This window comes from Diaphorina citri, unplaced genomic scaffold, assembly GCF_000475195.1.
Source record: "Diaphorina citri unplaced genomic scaffold, Diaci psyllid genome assembly version 1.1 scaffold178, whole genome shotgun sequence".
Lineage (NCBI taxonomy): Eukaryota > Metazoa > Arthropoda > Insecta > Hemiptera > Psyllidae > Diaphorina > Diaphorina citri.
This window is the reverse complement of record NW_007377615.1, coordinates 97135-121896: the sequence shown is the minus strand read 5'-3', so window position 1 is coordinate 121896 and position 24762 is coordinate 97135. Positions and strand designations below refer to the sequence as shown.

Sequence of the window (24762 nt, the reverse complement as noted above, 5' to 3'; positions counted from 1 at the left end):
TCTAATCCTAATACCTTTCCGCTGATATAAACATTTGCATACAAGTACTTACAACCAAGCCTCCGTGGCGCAACTGGTTAGCGCGTTCGGCTGTTAACCGAAAGGTTGGTGGTTCAAATCCACCCGGGGGCGATTTTTTTTATACATATATTTCCTCCCTTTTACCCATCTTTAATTTAGGGATTTTCTTATAGTCAGTTAAAACTAAAAAGGTTTTTTTAAAAAAAAAAAAAAGTTTGATAGAGGGAACTTTAACTGCCAAGGCCTTATCGTCCCGAAATTAAAGAGAGAAGGAAGACAGGATAGGAAAAAGATAGCCGTTCCGAGAACGAACTTAAATACACCTCGGAACACACAGCCTTGCGCTAACAAGACGTCAATGAACTTTTAACTAATTAATCAGGCAATATTTGATGCCGATTTGAAGTCATCACTGAAGCAGTCCACAGGGTCTACTTACACCAGTTGGGTTAACAGGGTCTACTTACCACAGTTGGGTTTACCCCGGGTCCGAGTGTTAGGGAACTCCACTCCATGTTTATCGACACACCAGCACATACCCACTGATGCGTGACATTGAGTGTGATGGTAGTAACCTTCCGAGTCACACTCAGGCATGTAGGCTCCTGAAATATAAATTATACCCACTGTGATAAATAGAAATTCAAGTAAAATCTTACAACTTGCAATCTGAGTTTGAACTTAGTTTAACTCTTGGATTAATCTGATTGGTTGATGACAATCTTTTTAGCCAATCAAATTTCAGAATTGCTCAACAAAAGAGTTCGCGAACGACCTGGTGTTCCAGAGTTAAAGTGCATTATAGGAAAAAAAAAAAAAAACTTAAACCTGGTTTAAATATAGATTATGGTTTTGACCATTTCATTAGAAGAGAAACCTTACAATACATGTTGATTGTCCATAAATGTAATTATTTTTGACATTAAAATTTGTTGTACGACTGTTTTGCAGAGTGCTCAAGAGTACTGCCTCTCAATTTGTGCTGGGGGTTCGAATACCGGGCATGACGGAAATTTTCGAACAGAATTTTTCCGTTCTCGGACCAGGTATGGATCTAAAATAATGTGTGTACCTTAACTTTAAAGTAAAGCGAAAGCGGTTTGCAAGATAGATCTAGATAGAATTGAGGTTTTTCATGTTCGTTCCCCAAACCAAGTACTTGAGGTTTCAAGGACAATGGATCTTAAAAAGAGGAAGAACTAGGCATAGTGTGTGTGTGTTTTTTTTTTTTTTCTAAAATTTCATAGCAACTCTTTTCATTTCTGCTCCGGCCCTTTAGATATTTTTAATCTAAGGCGATTTTTTTGTACCCGTTGATTAAAATTTACATTGTTGCCAGCACAACACTGTAAACAAACAAAGGCAACACTGTTCAAATGTAAACACGACTTGGTCCGTCAAATCTACATACGAGTATCTCAGTATCTGTCGTCTGCAGTTCTAATTCTCGTTCCCTCATAATAAACCACACACAGTAACAACATGGCGGATGACAATATGAAGATGGGACGGATGTGAAATTATCGTGGATATAGGAAGGAGGAGAAGGAGTAGGAGGAGAAGGGAAAAATGAGGGAGGAGGGAGAAAAGAGGGAGGGATAGAGAGCTAAAGGGGAGGGAGGGAGAGAGAGAGATAGAATAAAAGTCGGAAAGAGGGAAGACGGAGAGAGAAAAAGAGAAAGGAGAAGAATAGATGATGTAGAAATAAGCTAGGAAAGAGAGAAAAAAGGGGAGATGTAGGAGGAGAAGGGGAGATAAAGAGGAAGAAGAGAGATAGGATAAAGGACGGGAAGAGGGAGACAGAAAATTAGAAAGGAGAGAGACAGAGGACACAGGAAGAAGGGAGGAAAGAGGGAGAAAATATAGGACAGAGGGGGGTAAAGGGGTCTCCGGCTTCCAAACCCAGCTGGGACTGCGAACTCTGCTGCTTCTGCTTCTTGCGCAGACGGATTTCCGTTTCTGAGGAAAAAGATGATGGAGAAATTCAATGTTATAAATTATAATATTAGAGATACCAATTTGAAGATTATTTATTCGTGTCCTTCAACTTATTGATTCATTACAAATTTTCATCAGTTAATGGTTTAATTAAATTGATCCCAAGGGCAAGGTAAACCTAAAACTTTAACAAATGGCGTGTGCTTGAAGGCATTACAAGTGATGTGTTCTAATACACTCGACCCCCGAAAACATGAGTTATATGACGCAATATTTCAATTTAACCCCAAACATGGGGTTGAGATTGAAAAAAAATATATATATATATATTTAAGTTGTCCGTCAGTGATCTACGAAATTTAAAAATTGTCCGTGGCTCAGTCTGGCTCAGATGCGAATCCCTCATTATTCGAAAATGGAAAATGAAGTTAAGTATCGTTCCGGTTGATAAAAAGGGCAGCATCAAATTGTGCTGATAAAAAAAAAAAAATCAGGTAATAAATTAGATAAATAAACATAGCTAGAATATCTAGTAGATAATGTAGAGATATAGGTACCTATTTCATATGCTATGTCAAGAATAAGAAGGGTAAAATATATTCACTTTTTTCCAATCATATTATTGAATTTTTTCCCCCATTTACATGCGCGTGTAAAAAAAATGTTTGACATTTTTCCCGAAGTTTTTATTTACCTTTGAAATTTTCGTAGGAAGGGAGGGGAAGGAGGAAGGTAAGCACCTGTTATTTCAATGACCTAACCCTCCTCCCTCCTCGCTCTCTTCCTATTAAAGTATCCCTCTTGGAAGTAGGTACATCAGGTAACGGGACTTTAAGCTTGTATGTTTTTCATGTTCGTTCCCCAAACCAAGTACTTGAGGTTTCAAGGACAATGGATCTTAAAAAGAGGAAGAACTAGGCATAGTGTGTGTTTTTTTTTTCTAAAATTTCATAGCAACTCTTTTCATTTCTGCTCCGGCCGTTTAGATATTTTTAATTTAAGGCGATTTTTTTGTACCCGTTGATTAAAATTTACATTGTTGCCAGCACAACACTGTAAACAAACAAAGGCAACACTGTTCAAATGTAAACACGACTTGGTCCGTCAAATCTACATACGAGTATCTGTCGTCTGCAGTTCTAATTCTCGTTCCCTCATAATAAACCACACACAGTAACAACATGGCGGATAACAATAGGAAGATGGGACGGATGTGAAATTATCGTGGATATAGGAAGGAGGAGGAGTAGGAGGAGAAGGGAAAAATTAGGGAGGAGGGAGAAAAGAGGGAGGGATAGAGAGCTAAAGGGGAGGGAGGGAGAGAGAGAGATAGAATAAAAGTCGGAAAGAGGGAAGACGGAGAGAGAAAAAGAGAAAGGAGAAGAATAGATGATGTAGAAATAAGCTAGGAAAGAGAGAAAAAAGGGGAGATGTAGGAGGAGAAGGGGAGATAAAGAGGAAGAAGAGAGATAGGAAAAAGGACGGGAAGAGGGAGACAGAAAAATAGAAATGAGAGAGACAGAGGACACAGGAAGAAGGGAGGAAAGAGGGAGAAAATATAGGACAGAGGGGGGAAAAGGAGATAAAGAAGGAGAAGGGGATATTCAGGTAGACACGAGGCAAGGTAATAAATTTAAATGGGGGATGATAATATAATTAATTAGCAAGGAGGTTTCATAATGGGAGGTTAGGGAAAAGAGAGATAGATAAACACAGACGCGAGCAAGCAAGAGAAAGAGAGGGGAAAGAGAGAAAGAAACTAATGAAAAGAGGAATTGAGAGTAAAAGAAGAAGGAAATGAGGTTGATGAAAGCAGACTTGATGAAACAAATGGGGGAAAGAGTGAATGCAGAGGGAAGATGCAAAGAAACGAATGGCGGAAGGGAATGAAAGATAATAATAATATAGGGATAAAAAAAGAGAAAATTTAGAAATGCACTTGTAGTATGTAAAAAAAAAGAGAAAAATTAGAAGTGCACTTGTAGTATGCAAAAAAAAAGAGAAAATTAGAAGTGCACTTGTAGTAGCATAGTCCAAGGCAAAACAAACGCTATTTTGAAGGTCTAGACAACGCAAGTGTGACAAATTGTGACCTTTTGGTAACAAAGAGTGTTGGAGTAGAGGCCAATGAATTGGAAATTCAACCTTTCTTAAGCCAGCCGTTCCGAGAACGAACCTTATCCGTTAAGGATAAAGTCTGCCCCGGTCGCGATCAAACCCGCGACTTATTAACCTAATGAAAGCCGTTAGTAAAACTTTATTACGTTCCGAGATATACTAGTGTTCGCCATAAGCAAGACCTTGGTTAGACTGCGGGGGGCAAAGGTACTTTTCAGTCCTACCCCAGCAGGATAAACAAGGTAGTTATGTATGTTCTATTATACTTTAATTATAATAATAGTACGAGTAGTAGTAGACTCCTCAGTGGAAGGTAACAACTAGTTTAGAGCTCCATTATTATGTGTTCACTGTTCAAATTGTCAAATAAATGAGGCGCGATAGCAGAGAGTCCGAGTTGGAATCCAGGTGCTGGAACATCCAGCGGGTCTCGGAACGGCAACCAGCGGGGAACCGGGCACCTGATGAAAGACAACAACACGTCAGTAAAACTTGGACCCCATTTGAGGATTTGCTAAGGTAGGTATAAGAATATCAATCAATCAAATCGTGAATTTATTCATGTTAAAGCACAACCTTTTCACAACTTTTTGTGGATATCACAGCATTACCAAGTGCTTCCTTTGCAATCTATTTCCATCCATCAGAAAGCTGGTAATGCCGCCACTAATCGCTACTCGATTGAAGTAGCTACTCAATTAATGGAAGGCATACTACGGGATGGGCATGCTACGACACAGACCACAAGCGTCCAATGTAGCAGTTGTTTCATTGCTACGAAATAAAAAAAAAACGGCGGTGAAACACTCATCTTAAAAAAAAAAAATGTCCTCACGAGGCTGAGTGCACCCTGAACCCCAAGCACAGAGCCGAAAAAAACTTCGACCCCGGGACCTCCAGCGTGTAAGCCTAGTGTGATACCCACTCGGCCACGAAAGGCTAAAATTCCATGCTCGGCTGGGCTCGAACCCACGCCCTCCTGTTTACCAGGCCACTACGCCACCGAGGTTGGCTATTTTACCTTTGCAAGGGCAGAATCCCTTACAGGCGACCTTGATCTTGCTCTGATGGATACAGTTGTGATAATCCAGACGGCAGAGGGAGCTGAAGGTTCTGTTGTTAGAACCACACAGGAACGTAGGCGTCAGTATGGGACAAGGGGTGCATTTCCTGAAATTAAACCAAAAGGATATTATCAATAATCCTTATCACTTTTATCAGCCAACCTAGTTAGGGGACAAGCCACCCCCTTCTCACAACTCACCTAGCCTGAGTTAGACAGGGAAAAGCCACTAGCACGCGATGGCCTAGTATCCTAGATGATTACCCATCCGGATACCAAACACTCTTAACGTTATTCAACTTCAGTGATCCATGGGGAACAGATGCATTCAACGTACTATCGCCCGCCGCTGTCTAGTATGACTCCGTCTGCCTTGTAAGCTCTAGGTCGCAGGTTCCATTCCCACCCGGGCAAATTTTATCCTAAACAGATAAGGTTTGTTATCGGAACGGCTGGCTTTCTCCTGTCCTGTCTTCCTTTTTTCTTCGCTTTCGGGACGATAAGACCTTGACAGTTCTATCAAACGTCTATAAAATAAATAATAATAAAACAAAATCTGTCCAGTATGGGACAAGGGGTGCATTTCCTGAAATTAAACCAAAAGGATATTATCAATAATCCTTATCACTTTTATCAGCCAACCTAGTTAGAGGACAAGCTACCCCCTTCTCACAACTCACCTAGCCTGAGTTAGACAGGGAAAAGCCACTAGCACGGGATTGCCTAATATCCTAGATGATTCCCCATCCGGATACCATGGGGAACAGATGCATTCAACGTACCATCGCCCGCCGCTGTCTTTGGGAAACTAACAGTATGACTCTGTCTGCCTTGTAAGCTCTAGGTCGCAGGTTCCATTCCCACCCGGGCCAAATTTTATCATAAACAGATAAGGTTTGTTATCGGAACGGCTGGCTTTCTCCTGTCTTGTCTTACTTTTTTCTTCGCTTTCGGGACGATAAGACCTTGACAGTTCTATCAAACGTCTATAAAATAAATAATAATAATAAAACAAAATCTGTCCTCGACCTTTCTTTAATTTGCTATATTTTCTTCTCTCTCTCTCTCTCTTTCTGAGTCTGTTATTTCTCATAGATCTCTCTTTTTTTCTTTCTCTATTTAGCTTTTCTCCTACTCTATTCTCTCTCTCCAATAAAGTTCGTAGACAAAAAGACATTAAATTCCCTCCCTACCTCTCCAATAAATAGTTTCTCTCTCTTTCTCTCTCTCTCTCTCTCTCAACCTTTAATAATTCCTTCTCTCTTCTTTCCGTCCGTTTGGTCGTTCCAATGTTTACTTTAATGGGAAACACTAACAGAGAGAGAGGAGGCATACTACGGGATGGGCATGCTACGACACAGACCACAAGCGTCCAATGTAGCAGTTGTTTCATTGCTACGAAATAAAAAAAAAAACGGCGGTGAAACACTCATCTTAAAAAAATGTATGTATATATAAAAAAATGTCCTCACGAGGCTGAGTGCACCCTGAACTCCAAGCACAGAGCCGAAAAAACTTCGACCCCGGGACCTCCAGCGTGCAAGCCTAGTGTGATACCCACTCGGGCACGAAGGTTGCCTTAGGTATAACAATATATTATTCTTAACTCACTAGATCTTGTCTTGGGCTTTCTCTGTGTGTGTCGGCGCTTGGCATCCGCTTGAATCACAGAGAACCAATCCAGTAGTCTATCTCCCATAGCTTGCAGAGCGTCTGGGTTGCAGGAGGTCACGGGTTTGACATCCAGAACGTCATTGTAGCCGCGGAGTCTGTCCTTGTTTTCAATGCGGTCCTGCTGCTGAGGGTTGTACTGAGGGAAAGAGAAAGGAAGATGTACTATACTTGCTTGACGTTGCAGTTATGATCAGGGCTAGGCTATGAGAAAAAAAAAATAATTATACCACTGAAGATGCCATAAATGACACTTTTTTTTTAAGAAGTTTGACAGAGGGAATTATAACTGCTAAGGTCTTATCGTCCCGAAACCGAAGAGAGAAGAAAGACAGGACAGGAGAAAGCCAGCCGTTCCGAGAACGTTATCCGTTCAGGATAAAATCCGCCCCGGGCGGGAATCGAAACCGCGGCCTAGCGCTTACAAGGCAGACGCGCTACCAACCAAGCTAACTAGCCAAGCTAACTAGGCTGGCCTAGTTTTTCCTTTATAAATCTAAATAAATAAGCAATGTTCGTGGTGAAGCTCTCTTCACAACTTCTGTGGGTAAACCACAATGAGATAGGCACATTGAAAATACATCTACCACCTCTATATATCTATAGGTCCGAATATCGTACATTATTGCTCTATCATACATTATTCTACCCACGGCAATGCAGTTTTAGGCTATACGAATCGTATATATCAGTGATCCCAACACTATTCCAAACAATAGAATAGGAATAGAACAATAGACCACTGCATCAATACCCTCGACACCCAAAGGTAATGTACATTTTTGGCGGGGGGGTAAAATTTAAACGCAATTAAATTTTCAATTTCGTGCTTGACTGATCGCCTTATTGATCTGCATTCTGTCCTCCTGTATTCTCATTCTACGCTTCTTTCTCTTGTATTTTCTACTCTTCCTTGTCCTGTGTTCTATTCTATTCTTATCGTTCATCCTATATCCCCTATGTATATCAGTCAAATCAATCATGATGTTCTACATTGCAGTAAAAATAGTTTGTTGAGAAGATAAAATATGAACACCGAACCTCTGGAATAGAGAGACCTCCGGAAAAGAACTGACTGACTGACTGAACAGTTAATTCAAGAGTAGTTCTCTTCTAACTTACTTACATACTTATTTTTAAGGCTCTCTACATTTTATACTGTGGGCTAAGGCTAAAAAGTCCTATAATGCCAAGACTTCCGAGAGTTTAATAGAGGTTAATGAAGATTGATGGTCGATTTCACCAACCTTATTTTCAGCCCCTAACAGCCTGTTAGCTTAACAGCCCTGTGAAGCCTATACAAGTCAAATGGAATTTAACAGGCTTTCAGATTAACAGGCCTTATTCTACGCTTCTTTCTCTTGTATTTTCTACTCTTCCTTGTCCTGTGTTCTATTCTATTCTTATCGTTCATCCTATATCCCCTATGTATATCAGTCAAATCAATCATGATGTTCTACATTGCAGTAAAAATAGTTTGTTGAGAAGATAAAATATGAACACCGAACCTCTGGAATAGAGAGACCTCTGGAAAAGAACTGACTGACTGACTGAACAGTTAATTCAAGAGTAGTTCTCTTCTAACTTACTTACATACTTATTTTTAAGGCTCTCTACATTTTATACTGTGGGCTAAGGCTAAAAAGTCCTATAATGCCAAGACTTCCGAGAGTTTAATAGAGGTTAATGAAGATTGATGGTCGATTTCACCAACCTTATTTTCAGCCCCTAACAGCCTGTTAGCTTAACAGCCCTGTGAAGCCTATACAAGTCAAATGGAACCTAACAGGCTCTCAGCTAAACAGGCCTCCTAAGGACTGAAAGTATATTGGTAAAATACGCCCTAATATTTACATACCTTGTTTCCTTCATGCTTCATATACTTGATATACTTGTAGTGCTGATTATCATACTTGAAGTCTTTGGGCACAAACATATACTTGTTCAGATAGTTGGAAGAGTCTGGCTGCCCCTTCATAAGATCCATCTTGGCCTTAGTGCTGGATCCATCATCTACATTGGTGTACTTGTATTTGGACAGACCAAGGTTCGAACTGCGGTCTCCGGCTTCCAAACCCAGCTGGGACTGCGAACTCTGCTGCTTCTGCTTCTTGCGCAGACGGATTTCCGTTTCTGAGGAAAAAGACGATGGAGAAATAAATTCAATGTTATAAATTATAATATTAGGGATACCAATATGAAGATTATTTATTCGTGTCCTTCAACTTATTGATTCATTATCATTACAAATTTTCATCAGTTAATAGTTTAATTAAATTGATCCCAAGGGCAAGGTAAACCTAAACCTTTAACAAATGGGGTGTGCTTGAAGGCATTACAAGTGATGTGTTTCAATCCACTCGACCCCCGAAAACATGAGTTATATGATGCAATATTTCAATTTAACCCCAAACATGGGGTTGAGGTTAAAAAAGAAAAAAAAAATATTTAAGTTGTCCGTCAGTGGTCTATGAATTTTAAAAATTGTCTGTGGCTCAGTCTGGCTCAGATGCGAATCCCTCATTATTCGAAAATGGAAAATGAGGTCATCATTCCGGTTGATAAAAAGGACAGCATCACATTGTACTGATAAAAAAAGTAGGTAATAAATTAGATAAATAAACATATCTAGAATGTCAAGTAGATAACTAGATATAGGTACCTATTTCATATGCTATGTCAAGAATACGAAGGGTAAAATATATATTTACTTTTTCCCAATCATATTATTGAATTTTTTCCCCATTTACATGCGCGTGTAAAAAAAAATGTTTGTGACATTTTTCCCGAAGTTTTTATTTACCTTTTGAAATTTTCGTAGGAAAGGAGGGGATGGAGGAAGGTAAGCACCTGTTATTTCAATGACCTAACCCTCCTCGCTCTCTTCCTATTAAAGTATCCCTCTTGGAACCAAACTATAACGCTAATTTCTCCTCCTCCTTTTTCTGTCGTCTCTATTTTCCCCTCTTCTCTCTTACCCCTTTCTTGAATTCTTTTTGTCCGTCCCTCTCCACTTTTCTCTTAATTTATCTTCTATATTTCCCTTTTCTATCGTCCCCTCTTCTACCATCTAAGTTGTCAGCTCCTTTCATATTTCACTCTCTTACCTTTTCTGTTATTTTATCATTTCCTTTTCTTCTCATTTTATATTTTTCTTTTCTCTTCAGCTCCTTTCATACCCATCTTCTTTCTTCCGCTTTCTCTTATTTTATTAATTTTTTCCATCTTCTCCTTTTCAATCATCTTCCCTTCAGCTCCATTTTCTCTTCGTTTATCTTCTTTCATCTTCTTCTCTTCTATTATTTTATATTCTTATTTCTTCATTCTCTCTTCTTCTATCATCTTCTCTTTTCGTTTGTCTTCTTTCATCTTCTTCTCTTCTATTATTTTATATTCTTATTTCTTTATTCTCTCTTCTTCTATCATCTTCTCTTTTCCTTCTCTTCTTAAATTTTATTGCCTCTTCTCTTCTCCGTTCAACTTCTCTTCTCTCCTGCTTCTTTGTTTCTTCTTGATTATTCCTAATCCCCGGTTCCACTCATTTTCTATTCTTCTTATATTTGCCTTCATTTCCCTTTTGTTTACTCCTTACTTTACGTATTTGCTTTTCTAATTAGTATACGAGGAAGGGTATTAAGGAATAAGGAGCAATAGTATATTCCCTTTGCTATCTTTAAGTAGTGTTTCCTTCTAATGGTATTCTTGAGAGTATGAACTTTGCTTCATTGTTAGTAATTTTCTCAAGGGAAGGTTTAGATTTCAGAATGCTATGGGTTCAAATTCAAATCCTGTCTCAAGTGGAGAGTTCATAAGTTCATATCTTTATTCTCCTGGAAACTTAATGTAAAAACGCGCAACTTTTGAACCGAAAATGTAAACTCATAAAAGTAGAGTATGTACATTGAACATTGTACATACTACCTACATTCGTATAAACTGAATATTAAACAAATTAGGTAGGTACATAGGTACTGATTTTCTTTAACCACGATCGAATAAACTACGGGTTAAAAAATTCCGGAGGGACGGGTCCAGCTTGTTTTCTCTCCTCTCCTCTCTTCCTCTTTTATTTCTTCTTCCCCTCTTCATTTCCTTTTCCTATCCTGTTCTTTTTTCCTTCCCTCTTCATCTGTCTATTCTATTATCATCAACTCAGTTTCCATTTAAAATATTAATATTTTTTGTTACATTTAATTGCTTCTTCGTTCTTGCTAGCCTTTTTGTATTTCTCCTTTGTGTCTGACTGCGCTTCTCATTAGATATCCAGTAAACCCATTGTATAAACTTGAGTATTTCAATATTGAAGTTTCTTTACATCTTCATTGGATCTGTTTTACGTAAAAGGACAGGTGGTCATCCTGTTTACAAGAAGGACAATTACGAACCGAGTTATGCCAACTTTTTTTCCAGGTATTTACAAGATAGGTATCCAAGAATTAGCAGCCGAGGCAATCAGCAATCAAACTAAAGTCATTCTACCAGCACAAACTATTGTTGTGCATTAGCTTCAAGATATTCTTCTTATTTGTATTATCTTGGATGCCAATACACCAGTAAATTCGCTGAAAAAGGAAGAAGTGGACATCATTAAATAACTTACTCAGGTTACCTAGCTTACACGAACATAACACAAAAAGCTGCAAACACCTATGTTTTACATAGGTTATGTACTAACTTATGTATGTACAAATATACTCGTATGTACATTAGGTATGTAGATGTTGGTGTCTACTACATTTAGCATATGGTAATATTCTCAGAACCTTCCTCATCTGTCCTTGGAACCCCACTTCTACCTCGATAATACCCTTGCTGTTCTCCTCCTTGGACCCCTACTGTCTACTGCTTCTCCCTTTACTATCCCCTTTCCTACCTAATACCTACCTATACCTCCTTTCACTTTCCTTCCCACAGTACCTCACTGAGCTAGGTAGGAAGGGAGGAGAACTTTCTCTCGTGTCAAAGGCTTTACCTTTGTTTTCCCAGCTCCAAACCTCAAAGTACACATTATCCTTTTAGTACTTTTACTCCCACTTCTTCTTCCTCCTCTCGTTCTTCTCCTTTTTCTTCTTCTCCCTCTTCACTCTGCCTTCGTACCTATTTCTTTCTCCATTACCTCTCGTCCCTTCGTGTTCAAAAGGCGTGCCATATTATCTGCAAAACTATGACACATGTAAAGAACCCATGCGTTTTGTAACCTATGGTCTTATGACCTTTATGTTCAGTCCTTTTTACTTTCCTTATCCTATAGGAAGGAAAGTAATGTAATCGGGTCAAATTTTCGATGGTCAGTTTTCAGTGCCAAAACACGTTTTGAGGTCCCTAGCTAGAGCCTAAATTCAAAGTTTCAGCCATTGGTCCGTGTGTGTGTCTGTCTGTCTGTAAAAATATCTCGAGAACGGTAAGAGCTAGAGACTTGAAATTTGGCATGCAGCTTTCAAATGTGACAAGGATGCGACACAAAACTTTCGGTTAAGATCGGTGCAACTGTTGGCGGCATTTTACCGCTTTTTGGCGGTTTTTGGTGTAATTGAACAATATCTCGGGAACGGTATGAGCTAGAGACTTGAAATTGGTATGTTGTTCACAAATGTGACAAGGATGCAACTCAAAACGTTTGGTTGAGATAGGTGCTGCGGTTGCCGGTATTTTGACCGCTTTTTGGTGGTTTTCGACGGTTTTTTGGCGGTTTTCAGCTAATAATAATAATAATAATAATAATAATAATAATAATAATAATAATAATAATAATAATAATAATAATAATAATAATAATAATAATAATAATAATAATAATAATAATAATAATAATAATAATAATAATAATAATAATAATAATAATAATAATAATAATAATAATAATAATAATAATAATAATAATAATAATAATAATAATAATAATAATAATAATAATAATAATAATAATAATAATAATAATAATAATAATAATAATAATAATAATAATAATAATAATAATAATAATAATAATAATAATAATAATAATAATAAATGATAATGATAATGTAAATTAATTTTATGTTAATGATAAAAATGTATTTCTCTTGCATGACTCAGGTACGTATTGTACCCACATCGATAGCATTTTTTATGTAGATTACTTAGGTACGCACATTACAGTTTGAAATAATAATATAGGTACTTACTTACCTACCTACGTAATTATGTATTCTAGGTAGGTAGGTAATGTTTGTAGGCATAGGACGTATAGCTATAGTTCATCCAGATCAATGTGACAGCAATGAGTCATCAACCCAAAATGAAGGAACCAATCAGATTGCAGGAAATCCTTACATTGTTGCTTGCAATTCAGGTAAAGGTCTATTTTTGATAAACTTTCTCTTCTAAAATGCAGAGGTAGCTCTAAGTTCAGAGGTTGGTTTCCAGAAGAGGCAAGGTGGATATCGCCCAGCCTGACTTTGTTTCACTGTCGGAGGAACACTGTGCAAAATAGCTTCCCCTTATAGAGATTCTCTACCATTGCACATGTGACATGTTTGGCAACAATGCCTATTTTTTTGCTGTCACATTGATCTGGACACACTATAGTTATACTCACGCAATGGCATCTCCAGTGTCCGTCTCATCCTCTCCATCAGTCTCCGTATCATAGAACACATCATCATCTTCATCCTCAAGGTCATCATCTTCTTCGTCATCATCCAAGTCATTCACCACGGTCGACGTTGCTTCATTCTTCTTCTTGGCGGCTGCCTGGTCTGCCAGGTACTTTGCCTTGGGCACTACGATGTCCCCGTTCTTGTGCAGCTCCTTCTTGGACACGCAGACCGCTGTGAATTCGTCCTCGAGGAGACAGATCTCCTTCTTCTTGCACTTGAGTGGCTGACAGAGGTCACCTGGAAAGGAGAATGGGTTGGAATTCAGACATCTCATCTGATTAATTTGGTGCATTACGTGAAATTGAGACATTGTGTCCTCAAGCTTACTTCGCAAAGGGAGACCGCTGTGAATTCGTCCTCGAGGAGACAGATCTCCTTCTTCTTGCACTTGAGTGGCTGACAGAGGTCACCTGGAAAGGAGAATGGATTGGGATTCAGACATCTCATCTGATTTGGTGCATTACGTGAAATTTAGACATTGTGTCCTCAAGCCTACTTCGCAAAGGGTATCTATCCTCACTCTGAACTTTGTACTTTTTACTCCTCACGCAAACAAATAACTGCATAACTGGAACTAAGGAGTGAAAACTCCGGAGTGGGGAGTAAAGATACCTATATCAGTGAAAACCTCTTTGTAGAATGAACCTGAGGACCATTATTCTGACTCTGAGTATTAGGAGGACCTAGGACCAAGGTTCAATTGCCCAATCGTTGGACTAGGCTTTGAAATGTCAACGTTAGCATTTCCTGAAGGATTCTTTAAAACTCAAAGAACCAAACGGGGGAAAAATAATCAGTCCAGTATTTACAGAATATTCTCACAAGCAAAACAAATCTCTCTCTCCCGCGAAAAGAGAAAGAAAAGCAAATTTTCGCTCTCCAAAATTTTTCGAGATGTCACCGAAAATGAGAAAACTTTTATTTCATTATAAATCAGAGGCGTATGGTAGGTATGGGGAAGAGGTGTGTCTTCATTTACGACATGCCACTTCAAGGCGAACGTCCAAACCATTTGGCCGTAACCTGCAACTGAGCGACTAATGATCAAAGGCCAGAAGTACAATTTGAGTTTAAACTTGGTTTAAGTTTAACTCTTGGATTAAGCAATCTGATTGGCTAAAAAGTTTAAATCCAGATTGCTTAATCAAACAGTTAAACCGAGTTTAAATTCTGACTGTGATCTTGTCGTCCGAAAATGAGAAAACTTTTATTTCATTATAAATCAGAGGCGTATGGTAGGTGTGGGGAAGAGGTGTGTCTTCATTTACGACATGCCAACGAGAGAGAGAGAGAGGGATAAGAAAGCAATTTAATGTCATTACTAACACCAGTATACTCTCTCCCTCTCTCTCCTCCATAATTATATTATGCCATTCAGCATTCTCTCTCTCTCCCTCCTATTTAATGCCATTATTTTCAATTTCCCTATACATACAGCGTTGGGTGTCACTTGAAGTGCAATGTACATATTTGCTCCCAGAGGGACTCTCTCTCTCTCTCTCCCTCCTTCATACATATTCACTCTGTCTCTCTCCCATTATTGGTGCTCGGATATAGGGACTTTTCAGTCCTCTTCAGGCAGTTTGACACATTCTCTCTCCCTCCTTCATACTAACTTTGTCTCTCTCTCATTATAGGTTGCTCGGGAAGAGGCAGTATAAACAGGGTAATATTCTATTCTCAGTGAAAACTGATGTCCTTATTATTATTATATTCTTATTTCTTCATTCTCTCTTTTTCTATCATCTCCTCTTTTCGTTTGTCTTCTTTCATCTTCTTCTCTTCTATTATTTTATATTCTTATTTCTTCATTCTCTCTTCTTCTATCATCTCCTCTTTTCGTTTGTCTTCTTTCATCTTCTTCTCTTCTATTATTTTATCTTCTTATTTCTTCATTCTCTCTTTTTCTATCATCTCCTCTTTTCGTTTGTCTTCTTTCATCTTCTTCTCTTCTATTATTTTATCTTTTTTCTTTATTCGCTCTTCTTCTATCAATGGTGAAACTTTTAGAACTGTCCGACTTACAGTTGAGAAGTTTAATGTAATAGAAAGTCGTGTGATGTTCACACCAGATTTTTTTAAATGTATTTGTATTTTGGGGAATATACGGCCGGGATTCGAACCCAGCACCTCTAGGATGAGAGTCACTACTAAATACCACCTAAATTCAGAGACTTGGTTAGATGGGACAACACAAGTATCATGTTCCACAAAACGCGGAATGGACTTCACACCGTCAACTGATTCCAATTTGATAACTGATTATTTATCGGACAATTATTATCCTAAGTACGTAACTTTTGAGCATCGAACCCGCGACCTTTCGCTTGTGAAACAGCGCACATCAAGGACCGGCCTTCCACATCACATGTACAGGGTGGAAGTATATATTTTATTTACAAAGAATATTAATAACTATCACTACAGCATTGCACATTTATGATTAACACATACACCTAGGGGTTAGGTAAAACTTATACCTAAAAACTTAATAGCGACTGAGGTGAAATATTTTTGATTGTTAGTTCTCAGTTTGGGACTCAACTCCCTACCAGATTGTGTGGTACTCATGCCGCTCGATTCCTTACCAATAATTCACGTTTTATTTTCTTTTGTTCGATTCAAAATGGCGGATGAGTGAATTGTTTGTTTATTGAAACGCAGCTGAGTTGAAGGTGGGAATGAGTTATGCTCGCAAATCTGAAATAAGAAACAAAGGAAAATTACTCTGGATATTACATGAAAGCGAGTTTTTCAACCAAAAGCCAGCGACCCGTTAACTGAACTCTTTAACGTTATTTGACGAACACTCGTTTCTGCACAGAGTTTTTGTCAAATAACGTTAAAGAGTTCAGTTAATGGGACGTTAATTTTGATTGCAAAAACTCGCCAATACCTAATACTTAAATTCACATAAGGCTTGTGAGAATTTATTTAGAATTTTAGGGCCTGGAATCTGGATTCTAAAACAAATAAATCTGGTGAGAAAAAAATCGCCCCCGGGTGGATTTGAACCACCAACCTTTCGGTTAACAGCCGAACGCGCTAACCAGTTGCGCCACGGAGGCTTGTGTGTAAGACAAGTTGTACATATTTGAGCTTTCTGAACTTCTGTACAATACACTTTGTGATAAGGATAAGAGATAATGCAACATGTAGGTACTTAGAATAATCAGAGTACTGAGGTATGATAATAATTTTTGCAACTTTTGACATCCCAAATCTAATCCTAATACTTTTGAATGATATAGACATTTGCATACAAGTACTTGCAACCAAGCCTCCGTGGCGCAATTGGTTAGCGCGTTCGGCTGTTAACCGAAAGGTTGGTGGTTCAAATCCACCCGGGGGCGATTTTTTTTATGCATATATTTCCTCCCTTTTACCCATCTTTAATTTAGGGATTTTCTTATAATCGGTTAAAACTAAAAAGGATTTAAAAAAAAAAGTTTGATAGAGGGAACTGTAACTGCCAAGGCCTTATCGTCCCGAAATTAAAGAGAGGAGGACAGGATAGGAAAAAGCCAGCCGTTCCGAGAACGAACTTAAATACGCCCCGGAACACGCAGCCTTGCGCTAACAAGACGTCAATGAACTTTTAACTAATTAATCATAATCAGGTAATGTTTGATGCCAATTTGAAGTCATCACTGAAGCAGTCCATAGGGTCTACTTACACCAGTTGGGTTAACAGGGTCTACTTACCACAGTTGGGTTTACCCCGGGTCCGAGTGTTAGGGAACTCCACTCCATGTTTATCGACACACCAGCACATACCCACTGAGGCGTGACATTGAGTGTGGTGGTAGTAACCTTCCGAGTCACACTCAGGCATGTAGGCTCCTGAAATATAAATTATAACCACTGTGATAAATAGAAATTCAAGTAAAATCTTACAACTTGCAATCTAAGTTTGAACTTAGTTTAACTCTTGGATTAATCTGATTGGTTGATGACAATCCAATCTTTTTAGCCAATCGAATTTCAGAATTGCTCAACAAAAGAGTTAAACTTAAACCAGGTTTAAACATAGATTACGGTTCTGACCATTTCATTAGAAGAGGAACCTTACATGTTGATTGTCCATAAATGTAATTATTTTTGACATTTAAATTTGTTGTACGCCTGTTTTGCAGAGTGCTCAAGAGTACTGCCTCTCAATTTGGAGGTGCTGGGGGTTCGAATACCGGGCATGACGGAAATTTTCGAACAGAATTTTTCCGTTCTCGGACCAGGTATGGATGTAAAATAATGTGTGTACCTTAACTTTAAAGTAAAGCGAAAGCGGTTTGCAAGATAGATCTAGATAGTATTGAGAAAAAAAAACTAGGTAGAGTATCAGTTACCTAGAATGTCACTAGAGATTCGTCTCTTGACAGCAGTACAGGGTCTATCAGTAGTCTCGAAGCAACGACACCATTCATGAGGTGATACGAAGATGTCCCTGAAACAATGATGAAGAGATAAAGTAGAATACTTAAAATATACCTTGTTTATCCTGCCCGAATAGGACTGAAAAGTCCCTTTACCCCAGTAGTCTAAACAAGGTCTCATATATTGGATGGGTTAATGAATAATACATACAACTAACAATTCAGTAAAAAGACCTTGCTTAACTAGAAAAACAAAGGTAAATGTAAATTAATAGGTGGTAGTAGAGAAGTAGTCATTAAAAGGAAAACAAAACATACAGGACAAGACTGAATTAGAAAAAGAATGTTTACCATGTTAACCATAAGGATCACAAATATTGTTCCCCGATCAACTAAGCTAAAATTCAAGAGTTGTAATTTTCATGAAATTACTTGGACTCGAACCACTAACCTCCAAGTCCCAAGTCCACTGCGCTAACCACCACACAGAGATTGGCTGACAATGGTGAATTATTGCAAAATTATAAAGTTCAAATTAGGATCGTAAAACAGGGGCCTCATTACAGGTTTGATGAGAATAAAAAATTCGCCCCCGGGTGGATTCGAACCACCAACCTTTCGGTTAACAGCCGAACGCGCTAACCAGTTGCGCCACGGAGGCTTGATACACTTTGGAGTACACATAGCAGTATACCTCAGGAGTAGGTACAAGAGTAATTTTATTGAAAATACCTGATCTACATGTAATATGTGTATGTAAACATGTTATCATCTGTGATAAATAAATTGTTTATCAATAAACACAGTACCTACGTACCTAGGTACCTTTTTTGGACAGGTGGCAAATGATAGCCCCTAATTCAAGTTACTATTTACTTATGAACACATTTGCCACATTCGATTATCACAAGCCTCCGTGGCGCAACTGGTTAGCGCGTTCGGCTGTTAACCGAAAGGTTGGTGGTTCAAATCCACCCGGGGGCGAATCTTTTTCCCATCATTTTTATTATTATTAGTATTTTTTTTTTCCTGAAACTTTATGTACCTACGTATAAAATAATTAAAAAGGAAAGAAGCCTCCGTGGCGCAACTGGTTAGCGCGTTCGGCTGTTAACCGAAAGGTTGGTGGTTCAAATCCACCCGGGGGCGAATCTTTTTCCCCTCATTTTTATTATTATTAGTTTTTTTTTCCTGGTACTTTATGTACCTACGTATAAAATAATTAAAAAGGAAAAAAAGGTTTGGCTTAAGTTTATAAGAATTAAGAATCTACCCTCCAATTTCACTAGGCTGGTTGATTCACTCTTGCAGCTTGTACCCACATTTTCTCCGAAAATCAGTCGTAGCCGGGAATCGAACCCTCACCTGTTGGTATCGCAGCTGTCCAGGAAAGGCTTGATGCATCTCTCACTCTGGTCATGTTCAAGGTCATAGAGTTCTTGGAGCGATAGCAGAGAGTCCGAGTTGGAATCCAGGTGCTGGAACATCCAGCGGGTCTCGGAACGGCAACCAGCGGGGAACCGGGCACCTGAAGAAACACAACAACACGTCAGTAAAACTTGGACCCCATTTGAGCATTTGCTAAGGTAGGTATAAGAATATCAATCAATCAAATCGTGAATTACTTTTGTTAAAGAAGAGCCTTTTCACAACTTTTTGTGGATATCACAGCATTACTATGGGCCTCCTTAGCAATTTATTTCCATCCATCAGAAAAGGCTGATCTGCGCTTCCCTCCACTCCCTGCTCTTCTGTATCATCTCCCTCATCATCATCATCGTCTGTGTTATCAGTATCGAAACGCAGCTGAGTTGAAGGTGGGAATGAGTTATGCTCGCAAATCTGAAATAAGAAACAAAGGAAAATTACTCTGGATATTACATGAAAGCGAGTTTTTCAACCAAAAGCCAGCGACCCGTTAACTGAACTCTTTAACGTTATTTGACGAACACTCGTTTCTGCACAGAGTTTTTGTCAAATAACGTTAAAGAGTTCAGTTAATGGGACGCTAATTTTGATTGCAAAAACTCGCTAATACCTAATACTTAAATTCACATAAGGCTTGTGAGAATTTATTTAGAATTTTAGGGCCTGGAATCTAGATTCTAAAACAAATAAATCTGGTGAGAAAAAAATCGCCCCCGGGTGGATTTGAACCACCAACCTTTCGGTTAACAGCCGAACGCGCTAACCAGTTGCGCCACGGAGGCTTGTGTGTAAGATATGGTTGTTAAGTTGTACATATTTTTAACTTTGAGCTTTCTGAACTTCTGTACAATACACTTTGTGATAAGAGATAATGCAACATGTAGGTACTTAGAGTAATCATAGTACTGAGGTATGATAATTATTTGGCAACTTTTGACATCCCAAATCTAATCCTAATACTTTTGAATGATATAGACATTTACATACAAGTACTTGCAACCAAGCCTCCGTGGCGCAACTGGTTAGCGCGTTCGGCTGTTAACCGAAAGGTTGGTGGTTTAAATCCACCCGGGGGCGAATTTTTTGTTGTATTTTTTCTCCCCTATATCCATCTTTCATTTAGGGATTTTCTTATAATACGTTAAGACTAAAAAGTATTTCTTTCGCCTTTAATTGACATAATATGTCAACATATTATGTTACGTAGCTCGTAGACGTACATATTTATAATCTATGTGCATTATTTTCCATCTAAATCCCACAGAAATTTAGGAACAGATGAATTTAAATTTTTAGGTCAAATGTGTTTTTCCATCTTTAATTTAGGGATTTTCTAATTATCGGTTAGTCCCCCCCCATCCCCCCAGTGGCAGGGTTCTCCTGGAGGAGCTCTTCCACCCAACCTTAGTTGAATGGCTAAGAGGCAGAGCGGACCAAATCCAAAAAAGCGTTTTAAAATAAATGGAGTTAAAGATTAGAACTAGCCAATTTTTAAACAGAGATAGCTAGGTATTATGTTTTTGCTCTTTTTTTAATTTAAAATACAACACTAAAGTGAAGGTAGCAACCAATAGATAGTTCTTTTCGCGCTCTTTTTGAAAATACAACTCTGTGAAGTTAGCAACCAATAGATCGATCTTTTCGCGCTCTTTCCAACGATATACAATAGGTAGGTACTCAAAAAGTCGATTTTTGGACTCTGCTCTGCGTTTTACCCATTCAGTTTACCTTACCTCTACAACGAGACGAGTTTAGAAATCCAGAGGCTGATCTGCGCTTCCCTCCACTCCCTGCTCTTCTGTATCATCTCCCTCATCATCATCATCGTCTGTGTTATCAGTATCATCATCAGTGTTATCAGATAAGTTATCATTCACCTTGCCTCCTCCTGTTCCTGCCCCTGCTGCTGTGGCCACTAGTTTCTCTGCAACAACATTAGGAAACATATCAGCATTATCAGCTCTTTAGTTGGGTTTTCTATTATAAATACATCTCCCACCTCTATATATCTATAGGTCCGAATATCGTACATTATTCCTCTATCATACATTATTCTACCCACGGCAATGCAGTTTTAGGCTATACGAATCGTATATATCACTGGTCACAACACTATTCCAAACAATAGAATAGAGAGTAGAATAGAATAATAGACCACTGCATTTCCATCATGCAATACTCTCGACACCCAAAGGTAATGTACATTTTTGGCGGGGGGTAAAATTTAATCGCAATTAAAATTTCAATTTCGTGCTTGACTGATCGCCTTATTGATCTGCATTCTGTCCTCCTGTATTGTAATTCTACGCTTCTTTCTCTTGTATTTTCTACTCTTCCTTGTCCTGTGTTCTATTCTATTCTTATCGTTCATCCTATATCCCCTATGTACATATATCTGCTTGCAGAGCGTCTGGGTTGCAGGAGGTCACGGGTTTGACATCCAGAACGTCATTGTAGCCGCGGAGTCTGTCCTTGTTTTCAATGCCGTCCTGCTGCTGAGGGTTGTACTGAGGAAGAGAGAAAGGAAGATGTACTATACTTGCTTGACGTTGTAGTTATGATCAGGGCTAGGCTATGAGAATAAAAAAATAAATAATTATACCACTGAAGATGCCATAAATGACACTTTTTTTTAAAGAAGTTTGACTGAGGGAACTATAACTGCTAAGGTCTTATCGTCCCGAAACCGAAGAGAGAAGAAAGACAGGACAGGAGAAAGCCAGCCGTTCCGAGAACGTTATCCGTTCAGGATAAAATCCACCCCGGGCGGGTATCGAAACCGCGGCCTAGCGCTTACAAGGCAGACGCGCTACCAACCAAGCTAACTAGGCTGGCCTAGTTTTTCCTTTATAAATCTAAATAAATAAGCAACGTTCGTGGTGAAGCTCTCTTCACAACTTCTGTGGGTAAACCACAATGAGATAGGCACATTGAAAATACATCTCTCGCGTTGTCCACTTGTTTTACTTTTCGTTCCATTTTTAATTATTTTTCCCGTTATTTAATTAACTGTTATGTTTTCTTGTTTTCCTGCGTTTCCTTCTTCTTCTCCCTCGTTTTCCTCTCTTCTTCTTCTCCTTCTTCTTTTTCTTCTTCATCTCCTTCTTCTTTTTCTTCTTCTCCTGCTCCTTCTCTTTCTTCTTTTTGTTCTTCTTCATCTCCTTCTTCATTTTCATCTTCTTCATCTCCTTCTTCTTTTTCTTCTTCTTCATCTCCTTCTTCTGTTTCTTCTTCTTCTTCTGCTCCTTCTCCTTCTTCTTTTTCTTCTTCATCTCCTTCTTTTTCTTCTTCTGCTCCTTCTCCTTCTTCTTCTCCTTCTTCTTCCTCTCCTTCTTCTTCTTCTCCTTCTTCTTTTTCTTCTTCTCCTCCTCCTTTTCTTTTTCTCCCTTGTTTTCCTGTGTTGTTTCGAGTTTCCTATTCCAGTTAAACTTTAATTCCAAACTCTCCGCTCTGAAGGTCTCCGCTTCTGGGTCATGACCGGAAACGGAAAATGATGCTACGAATTGGAGAGATGAGGAGGAGGAGGAGGAGGAGGAGAAGGAGAAGGAGAAGAAGGAGAAAGTGTAAGAGGCAATGGAGGAAAGGACAAGGACAAAAGGTGATTAAAGAGAAGGAAGAGGGAGAGGAGGAGAAGAAGAAGATGTAAGAGGAGAAGAGGAGATGGGAGAGAAGGAAAGAAGGACAAGAGGTGATTAAGGAGAAGGAAGAGAAAGACGAAGAAGAACAAGGAGGAGGAGAAGCATACAGGTTTAGGAGAAGAGGAGAGAGAGGAAGAATAGATCAGTTGCGCTTACTTGAGTGATGTTTCAAAGTCATAGAGCAGGAAAAATGAGGACCAACGGAATTTTTCTTTTTCTTCTACGACTTTTAAATCCCGAGATAAATCGATTTAAAAAATACCGGTAAATCGTGAACTTTGACGTCACGGTCCAAACTATAACGCTAATTTCTCCTCCTCCTTTTTCTGTCGTCTCTATTTTCCCCTCTTCTCTCTTACCCCTTTCTTGAATTCTTTTTCTCCATCCCTCTCCACTTTTCTCTTAATTTATCTTCTATATTTCCCTTTTCTATAGTCCCCTCTTCTACCATCTAGTTGTCAGCTCCTTTCATATTTCACTCTCTTACCTTTTCTGTTATTTTATCATTTCCTTTTCTTCTCATTTTATATTCTTCTTTTCTCTTCAGCTCCTTTCATACCCATCTTCTTTCTTCCGCTTTCTCTTATTTTATTAATCTTTTCCATCTTCTCCTTTTCAATCATCTTCCCTTCAGCTCCATTTTCTCTTTAGCGTCCCGCAACCTAGGTACATTGGTAGATACTTACATATAACTCTTTGTGTAGTAAAAGTACATAATTATCTACTTTGTTTCATTCATAGTAAATAAATAATTCAATACTCCTTGTGTAAGTACTTTGTTGTATTCTAGTTTGTTTTATTCAAAGTAGGTATTTTAATTGGGTATAGGTACCTACTTTTCTTTACCTACCTACCTACCTACCTACCTCATTTTTGTCAAATCACTTCAGCACTTCCTATACTATACTAAATTGACCGCCACGCGTAAACACTCAAAATTATCAACACACAAGTCTGGAGTTTTTTTTTATTATTATTATTATTTATCTAAATAATTATTATTTTAATTTTGTGCAATTTTGCTTCATCACACATTTATGCTGGTCACAACGGGGGCGAAATGCTGTAAAACCGTTCTCATTTCCACGATCTGCTCAAATATTTTACAAACTAAACAAGTTAGGTACCTATTTAATTCAAGGAAGAAATAAATACACTAATATCACGTCACGTGAACTCATGAGGGTAGTCAGAAATATGTTGTTGAAAGTTTTCCCATAATATTGATTTCGTTCATGATAGCCACACTGCCCTCACGTGACGTAACGTGATAGTAGTGGGTTTCTACCTTGAGACGTTTTGCCTCGCCAAGGATCAACTCGTCATTTCCAATCACAGTTTCCGTGTGTGTTTGAGAATTTAATTTTAGAAAATGCACATTTTCATCGCGACAAACATCCCTGTCAGAGTATACATACAGAGTATACATACAGGGTGTCAGAGTATGCATACAGAGTATACATACAGGGTGTCAGAGTATACATACAGGGTGTTCAACCCGAAACTGCAACCCCCATATAGGAAAGTTTTCCCCCCCCCCTTCAGTTTTTCGTCACATAAAAGTATTATCCACACTTTTCTACATATCTGTTCACTAAGTTAGGTACCTATTCTATCTTATGAAGAGGAATTAATTGGTGCAATTTTTAGTAAAATAATTTTGAAGAGGAATTACCTAATTGGTGCAATTTTCAGTATTTTTACGCTTACAAAAATAAAAGATTTTTTTTTTTAATTTTATAGAAAGCAATGTGTCGTTCTTGGAGCCAATTTCGGACCTCATTTCACCGAAAAATTTAAAATTCCTCCTCCGAGAGATTACAACCCAAATTCTGTCCCTCTCTACCAAATTCTGCCCCTCTCTACCAAATTCT

General features: G+C 38.5%; 1 protein-coding gene, 1 long non-coding RNA gene and 7 other non-coding genes across 9 annotated transcripts in view; 4 read left to right on the top strand and 5 right to left on the bottom strand.

The window, feature by feature from the left end:
* The window catches only part of LOC103505492 (proteoglycan Cow), a gene marked incomplete at its 3' end in the record, with an annotated part of 40285 nt that overhangs the window by 935 nt on the left and 14588 nt on the right, over nt 1-24762 (bottom strand). Inside the window, exons 4-9 of the mRNA XM_026820818.1 lie at nt 13389-13686; nt 8670-9030; nt 6752-6950; nt 4455-4538; nt 1924-1980; nt 489-626 (exon numbers count right to left, since the gene is read on the bottom strand). Of these exons, the coding sequence (XP_026676619.1) occupies nt 489-626; nt 1924-1980; nt 4455-4538; nt 6752-6950; nt 8670-9030; nt 13389-13686 (1137 nt within the window). The remainder of the gene's footprint in view (nt 1-488; nt 627-1923; nt 1981-4454; nt 4539-6751; nt 6951-8669; nt 9031-13388; nt 13687-24762) is intronic.
* Nucleotides 59-132, top strand: Trnan-guu. The gene has a single exon. It is a non-coding gene; the product is annotated as a tRNA-Asn (tRNA).
* LOC113465887 lies at nt 15682-21179 on the bottom strand. Its single transcript, XR_003390458.1, has 2 exons — nt 20984-21179; nt 15682-16149 (listed from the first exon to the last, which is right to left on the bottom strand). It is a non-coding gene; the product is annotated as an uncharacterized LOC113465887 (long non-coding RNA).
* Nucleotides 16444-16517, bottom strand: Trnan-guu. Its single transcript has one exon. It is a non-coding gene; the product is annotated as a tRNA-Asn (tRNA).
* Nucleotides 16729-16802, top strand: Trnan-guu. Its single transcript has one exon. It is a non-coding gene; the product is annotated as a tRNA-Asn (tRNA).
* Nucleotides 18410-18483, bottom strand: Trnan-guu. Its single transcript has one exon. It is a non-coding gene; the product is annotated as a tRNA-Asn (tRNA).
* Nucleotides 18733-18806, top strand: Trnan-guu. The gene has a single exon. It is a non-coding gene; the product is annotated as a tRNA-Asn (tRNA).
* On the top strand, nt 18898-18971 carry Trnan-guu. The gene has a single exon. It is a non-coding gene; the product is annotated as a tRNA-Asn (tRNA).
* Trnan-guu lies at nt 19959-20032 on the bottom strand. The gene has a single exon. It is a non-coding gene; the product is annotated as a tRNA-Asn (tRNA).